The sequence below is a fragment of the Nannospalax galili genome, unplaced genomic scaffold (genome assembly GCF_000622305.1).
Source record: "Nannospalax galili isolate Female #2095 unplaced genomic scaffold, S.galili_v1.0 scaffold31, whole genome shotgun sequence".
In the NCBI taxonomy this organism is placed as follows: domain Eukaryota; kingdom Metazoa; phylum Chordata; class Mammalia; order Rodentia; family Spalacidae; genus Nannospalax; species Nannospalax galili.
Genome location: NW_008332149.1, coordinates 214340 through 221510, shown reverse-complemented (window position 1 = coordinate 221510; position 7171 = coordinate 214340). Strand labels below are relative to the sequence as shown.

Below are 7171 nucleotides of genomic sequence, written 5' to 3'. Positions count from 1 at the left end.
ACACATCAATCCCCCCCCCCCAAAACACTGGGAAGTGCCCTTCAGGTCACACAACTTACAGAACTGCGGCTATGTACAAAGGGAGTACTCAGATGGGGCCACCCTCTCAAGGCTGTCTACACCACCACTTGCCACCCCGGCTGATGACTGCCATGGTGGTTTAATGAAATAAAAGCCACTTCTCCTGAGTCCAGAGCCCTGTAACCTGGCATGTGGCTCCTCGGGCAAAGCCACTGCAAGACCACAGACAGAACTTGGCCACCATCCTTCCAGCTCCCCGTGGTTGAAAGACTAGGACCGTAGCCCCTGCACCTGGACAAAGGCCATTAGAACAATTAAGAGAAGACAAGTTTGTGATAAACTAAGTAGAAGTTATTTCTATTAGGCAGGGAGGCAGAAACTGAGAATGGATTTGATTTGAGAAGTATGTGTGAGAAGGAAGCGTGGAGCACCCCAGGTGGCCGATCAACCAGCGCTTTCCAGGGCTCCTGTTGCCTGCTCCCTCCAAGAAGGCAGAATTGCGGAGGCTGCAGTGACCATGAGTGAGCCTCGGGCTCCACTGCGCCATACTGTGCATAGCAGATTCAGTGAACCCACTGACAACTGGATGGAAGGAACTGAGAGAGCCCTGCCCAGACCATCTGCCACTCACATGCCAGATGGCAAGTTCAGTCTCAAGTAAACGCCGCCCCAGGAGATTGAAGACAGACGCAGAGCAGGAAGCCGCAGCCACAGTCCACTAAGCTTAGTGCATGGGGTGCAGCTCCCCAGGCAGCTTCCCAAGTGCATGATCCTGTTTCTGCCCCAGGGGACAGGGAGGTAACAGATAGGCTGTGGGGATTCCAGATGCAGTCTTTAGGGTGATGGGGCACCACCACGGGACATTGGCCGGGTTCACTATCTCAGAGACCAACTGGAAAGCCAAGTGCCCCTTGTTGCTCCGCGAGCGCCCAGTGCAGAAAGTTACCTGGTGGAGGCGTCTCTACCGCTAGCTTCTCCCTCTTGGGCGCCTTCTTGGGCTTGATCGCCCTCTTGGGAGGCCTGGGCTCCTGCGGGTGCAGCTCCCGCTCCTCCTCCCCCTCCTCCTCCTCCTCCCCGGGGCCTTTGGGCAGCGGCGAGGAGGGCTCTGGCTGCGGCTCTGGGCGCTCATTGTAGCGCCCGGGTCTCCAAAGTTCCTGTTCGTAGTAGCCGGGCTCCTCGAGGGATGAGCCCTGGGCTTTGACCCCGGCCAAGGCCACAGCCACGAGTGCCAGGGCCAGCGCCCGCGAGGCGGTCCCTGGGCAGGCCATGCCCGCTCCGCCCCGCGCCCTGGGCAGGGTCCGGATCTCCAGGAGCCGCGGGAGGGTTGCAGATGTGGACGGCGGCTTCGGACCGGTTGCAGGAGCTGCAGCAGGGCGTGGATGGATGCAGCGGGCTAGGGCGGGTGGGACAGGCTGGCCGGGCGGGGCTGGGCGCGGGGAGGGGGGGTGCAGGGGCGCGGCGAGGCGAGGAAAGGCGAGAGTGGACCCGCCCTCCCTCCGTCCCGCCCCACCGGGCCTTCCGGGCAGGTGCTGGAGGCCCCTTCCACCCTGGAACTGTCTCCAGCCTTTCCTGTCCCTCTAGCCGGTGGCATGCTATCCTGCTGGGCGCCTTTTCTGCAGGCTCCAGGCATTGGCATCTTGGGAGGGAACTTCGAGGCTGTCTCATTCATTTTACAGGTGGGCAAACCTGAGATTACTAAAGCAGGTAGAGACAGCTGCATGGCCTCCAGTCCAGGCATGAGCCCTGGGTTTCCTGGTTGAAGTTCCCTGGGAGCCAGGCATAGAGGCCTGAAGATTCATGTCCCCCATCCTCTAGAATGTTTTTCTGTTAGAGAGAATGGACCCACCCAGGAGCTGCCATCCCACCAGTTAGAGGAGGGCATCTGGCTCTTCAGGGAGCAGGCTGGGTTACTTCCCTTTAAGAAAGTGTCCCCCACCCTTAGACAACTTATGCTAGTTTTCTCTTAGTCTTCTCTTGGTGGAGTGGAAGCCAGGAGTCCCAGCTTCTCTCCAGGCTGAGACGCTGGGGACTCAGAGTCTGCACTGGTGTTCTATGACTCCTCTAACAGATTGCGACAAATTTAGTGGCTTAAAGCAAGAGACTTAGTACCTGGCAACTCTGGATTAAATGTCTAAGGCAGCAACCACCAGGCTAAGGTCAAGGTATGGCAAGGGGGGTGGGGGGAAGCTCAGGGAAATAACCCTTTTCCATGGCCACTCAGGGTCAGCTCCTGGCGCTGGTAGACATGAGGCCCATGTGCTCACTGGCTACCACAGCTAAGACAGTGCTTCACTGCTTGCCCGCTTTCTGCTTTGTGTGATTCCCAGGGTCCAGCAGGTCTCTGAATGGGACCCTGCATCTCAGAGCAGTACTCACAGGTCAATGCCACAGCTCAAACCCTCCCCACTTCTCTCCCTCTAGCTGGGGAAAGTTCTCCGCTTTTAAGAGTCCATGGGATTAGGAGGGCCTCTCAGATGACCCAGGACTGGTATCCCTCTAGAAGTAGTGATCATCAGTCAGTTCTATACTCAACTTACAGGCTCTAGGGATTCAGTACTTATGTCTATAGGCCATGATGCCTGCCACAGGGGCAACTGGCCCTCAGGTCCTGGGTCTGTCTGTCCCTGATGGCCTGGAATATGAACCCAGAATGCCTCTGGGCTGAACCTGGACACTGAGATAAGGCCTTCCCATTCACTTGGGAGGGGAGTCACATGTCTGAGCCCCCAAGTGTCAGGATGTGGACAGGACAGATGCCATTCCCTGCCTTGGCCTCCCGCCTTTGACATCTCACTGTCCCCATTCAGACCACTCAGCCAGTCTTTGGATTGCTGTTTTAGAGGTTCCAGGTAGAAGAGCATTCCAAGAGGATCCTGCAGACTGACACAAGTCCCATGGGGGATTGTCAAACACCCAGGACACTCTAGAACCAACCCAGAGCCAGTACCGGTCTCCAGAGTGAGAGAAGAGAGGGCTTCATCCTCCTCTAGTGTTCCAGGCAGGCCTTGGGTTGGGCTGGATCCCATCAGCCCTCCTCTGTATTTGAGCTCTCCTGGAGCTCACTCACTGACAGGGGCGACTTCATCTTCAACCAGCTCCTCCAGGCAAGAAGGTGAGTGTGGGGACTTGAGTGACACAGAGGAAAGAGGCTCCAGCAGCAAGCCACACTCAGGTCCCAGCTAGCTAGATGAAGCCTCACAAGAGATCCATCTGGGATCCTGACCAGAAGAGCCACACAGATTACCCAGGCCAGCTGCAGACAGACACCAGGTCCATCCAGACTTACAGAGCCTCCTGAACACTAGGCTCAAGCACCAGAAGAGCTACCAAGCTCTTTGCAGAATTCTGACAGTCGAAATTTAAAGGTATCCTTCCCTCTCCTTCTATGGAATAGGTTTGGGCCAGTCACCCCAAGAAACACAGCAAACTGGTGATGCTCTAGATGAAACCCCACTTGATTGATTCAGTAGTTAGAGCACAGTAAATCTTGGAAGCCTCAAACCTTCAAGTTGTGAAAGCATTTTATTCCTTCTCTTGGCAACTGCAAGGTCAATAATAGACCATACATCTGCACTGCAGCATCTTGGAAACTTCCAGAGAATACCCAACTGAAAGTGGCTCTCCGTATGTCCCTGAAATCAGGAAAGGAGTCCCACTCATCCTGGATCTCCCTACTAATGCTCATTTGTTTGTTTTCCCTGGAGAGGCATGTAATTAGAGAAGGCAGCACAAACAGAGCAGGATGGATTGCACGGTGCCAGTTCTGTAGGGTGGCAACCAGCAGCACAGTTCCTTGAGGATCCTTTGTCTACTCCTCTCTGGTTGCCAGCTTGGAAGCTTGTGGCACTCAGTCAAAAGTCACAAAGTACAGAGAGCTCAGCTTTGCTCTCTGGTTCTCCTGGTCTCAAGTCTCTTCCTGCTTTCCAGCGTCTGCCTGCCTTCCAGGAGGGTCTCTACCTTCTCAGCTTCCCAGATGAAGGCTTTCCATCCCACCTTAGTCTTGTCTCTCCTCTCTCTATCCTTAAATAGCTACCAGAAAGTCCCCGGCCTCTGAGGCACATTATTCTTTGCAAATTTTTGTTTGTTTTGAAGCAGGGTCTCTTGTAGCCCAGGCTGGTCTTGAATTCACTATGTAGCCAAAGATGATCTCGAACTCCTGATCCTCCTGATGCCACCTCCCAAGTATTGGGATTGCAGGCATGCACCGCCAAGTCCAGTTCGCCACCAAGCCCAGTTTTATGCAAAGTTGGAGAATGAGCCCAGGGCTTCACGCATGCAGTAGGGTCTCTACCAACTGAGCTACATCCTAGTCCTAGTGTATCATTCTTTAACTTACCTCCTCCTTCTCCTGCCAAGAGTTTAATAGTTCCTCATTCTGAGTTCCATGCCAGCTTACTGGAATACCTGCTCACTGGGTCTCCCTGCTTCTGACCCTGGGTCCTGAAGGACACTGTTCACTGGAGGCTCCCCACTACCTTTCAGGTCCAATGGTTTTCTCTTAATGAAGACTCCCTATAAGTCCAAGCCCTCTAAATGAGACCTCAGGCTCACCACTCTCAAACTTAGTCCTCTCCACCCTCCACCCCCACCCCCCAGTGGGTGACCATGGTAAGACCTACTGTTAGTGACCTCCGGCACGGCTTTTATAGGCTCTTTATAAATGTAATTACGATAAACTGCTAATTTTACATTCTCTGCAGAAACCAGGAGAACACACAAAAAAAAGAGGAGGTCCTCGTTGCATGACTAAACTTGACTAAGATCTTTCATAGACTCAGCCAGACAGGATTTTTCTCTGAAACTGTTTTGTTCTTAACCTCACAATGTATCTATTTGACACTAGTCTGAGACCAAAAGGAAGGGCTGGAGCATCTTCTAGAGTCTCAGTGGAGCTTGATAAAGTATGGGCTCTTTGGGGGTAATAGCCATGAGACAAATGGCTTTCCACTTTGGGGGGCAGCCACTGAGGAAACAGGAGAACCAAGATGGCAGCTCAGGTCCCTCCTGGTTTCCGAGTTTGTCACAGGCTCATTGCTTGCTTTGTTTGAGAATCTGTTACTATATTTCTGTTAAGTGTGGTAAGCCAATGTTTGTCTGTTCATCCATCCCTAAAACTCAGGATGCCATTAAGCCAATTTCTGTTATATAACATAAATCTGTACTTGTCAAATAACCCTCAAACACCTTACACAGCTAAGAATGTTCAAATATTTATGAGCCTTGCAGAGGCGATTTATGTTAAGCTGCTTGACAAGGAACAAGGGACTGCAGGTCTGCAGAACATTCTGTTGAAACAAATATTGTCAAGACATCAATACCTTTATAACATTTTTTTCCATAATGGACTTTCACACCTGCTCATTTCCCTAATTACCCCCAAGACTGTTACTCTTTCAGAGAGAATGAAAATGGTATTTTTTGAAGGATCAGTAATTTGAAAAATTAGCTGCTATATAAAGAGAAATGCATACCCAGGCACAGCCCACTTCTAAAAATACAGTCTGAAGATGGATGCTTGGGGAGAAAGATACCGAGTTGTCATGGCAACTATGATTATAATTATGATGCCGGAGGGCTTTTCCTGTTGATTACTATATTGAGATATGGTGGTTTAAATGGCATTGTCCTTTGTAATTTGCTCAACCTCATTACTACTTAATTATCCGTTTCATATTTAATCTTCAACATGTTTGTTCTTATCTCTATGCCCAGTAGATTTGGCATCTTTTGATAAGTCTTATTCTTAGTTCATGGCTCTCCCTTGCAACTCAGCTTTCTTCTCTTTCTGTGATTCCATTTTCAACTTAACCTTTGGGGAAACTTGCTTGGGCATAAGCTAGTCCATTTATATACAAGACACTGTTGTGAAAGCTGTTGAGAAACCACCCCAACAGACACATGGGGAGATGCCTGACTCAGGACAGTCAGTACCCACTGGGCTTTCTTTGTATCCAGCATGTTTTGATCTCCTACTATGATGCAATGGTTACTTTTTTCTTATTGCTAGGACCAGTTACCTGACAAAGCAACTTAAAGGAAGAAATACTCATTTGGCTCACAGCTTGAGGGGACATGATGGTCCATTGTGGCAAGGAGGGCAGGGCAGCAGACAGCAGAAGCATGTAGCAGCTGCTTGTTCACATCTCAGCAGAATAAGAAATATAAATCGGACAGGAAGCAGGGCAGGCTATAAACTTAAAGGCTTATCCCCAGTGACCTGTTGAAACAGATATTGTCAAGACATCAATTTATAACATCTCATGTTCCACAACCACCCAAAACAGCACCAGTAGCCGGAGACCAAGTGTTTAAACACATGACCTCATGGGAGACATTTCACATTCAAACCATAATTAGCTGAAACTAATTGTCAGAAAAAGAAGATTAATCTTTTCTTATTCTACAACTTTGTGGTTACTTCTGGGTATTAAGAGACAGCACAGACAAGCAAGAAAATACAATACATAAAAGCATTTGTAAAATGTCCTTTGCCATCCAAGGTCTAGGGTATATAAACCTTCCTATATATGTAGAAAACTAGATTGCCTAAAGGACTAGAGAGATGGCTCAGCAGGTAAGAGCACTAACGGCTCTTGTAGATGATCTGGGTTCATATCCCAGAACCCACAGGACTGCTAACAACTGTCTGCAACTCCAGTTCCAGGGCCACTGCCCTCTTGTCCTCCACAGGCACTGCATGATATGGGGGCACTTACATACATGCAGGCATAACACCCATACACATTTTTTTTTTAAAAAGAAAAAAAGATTGCCTAGTATTCAAACTACAATTACTTGAGATCATGATACCAAAATGAGCTGCCATAGTTAATGACATCCAATTAAATTTCCTTACTGTGATGGTGTTAACTGTCACCTTGATTGAATCTAGAATCACCTGAGAGATGGGCCTCTGGCATGCCTGTGGAGATTATCTTGATTATGTTACTTGAAGGGAAGGCCCCCCCAATGTGGGTGGTGTCATTCCCTGACTGGAATCCTGGACTACAAATGTGGAGAAAGGGAGCTGAGCATCGGCCTGCCTTTGTCTCTCTGCTTCCTGATTGTGGATGTGATGTGACCAGCTGTTTTAAACGCCTGCTGCCTTGAATTCCCTAGCATGACAGACTGCACCCTTGAAATATGAAAT

The 7171-nt window shown here is 49.9% G+C and overlaps 1 protein-coding gene across 1 annotated transcript in view; it reads right to left on the bottom strand.

Annotated features, from left to right (window-relative positions):
- Cpxm2 (carboxypeptidase X, M14 family member 2) overlaps nucleotides 1-1380 on the bottom strand; it is a 122250-nt gene extending 120870 nt beyond the window's left edge. Inside the window, exon 1 of the mRNA XM_008827249.2 lies at nucleotides 968-1380. Coding sequence (XP_008825471.1) covers nucleotides 968-1289 — 322 coding nt within the window. The 5' untranslated portion in view covers nucleotides 1290-1380. The remainder of the gene's footprint in view (nucleotides 1-967) is intronic.
- Nucleotides 1381-7171: the final 5791 nt, after the last annotated feature.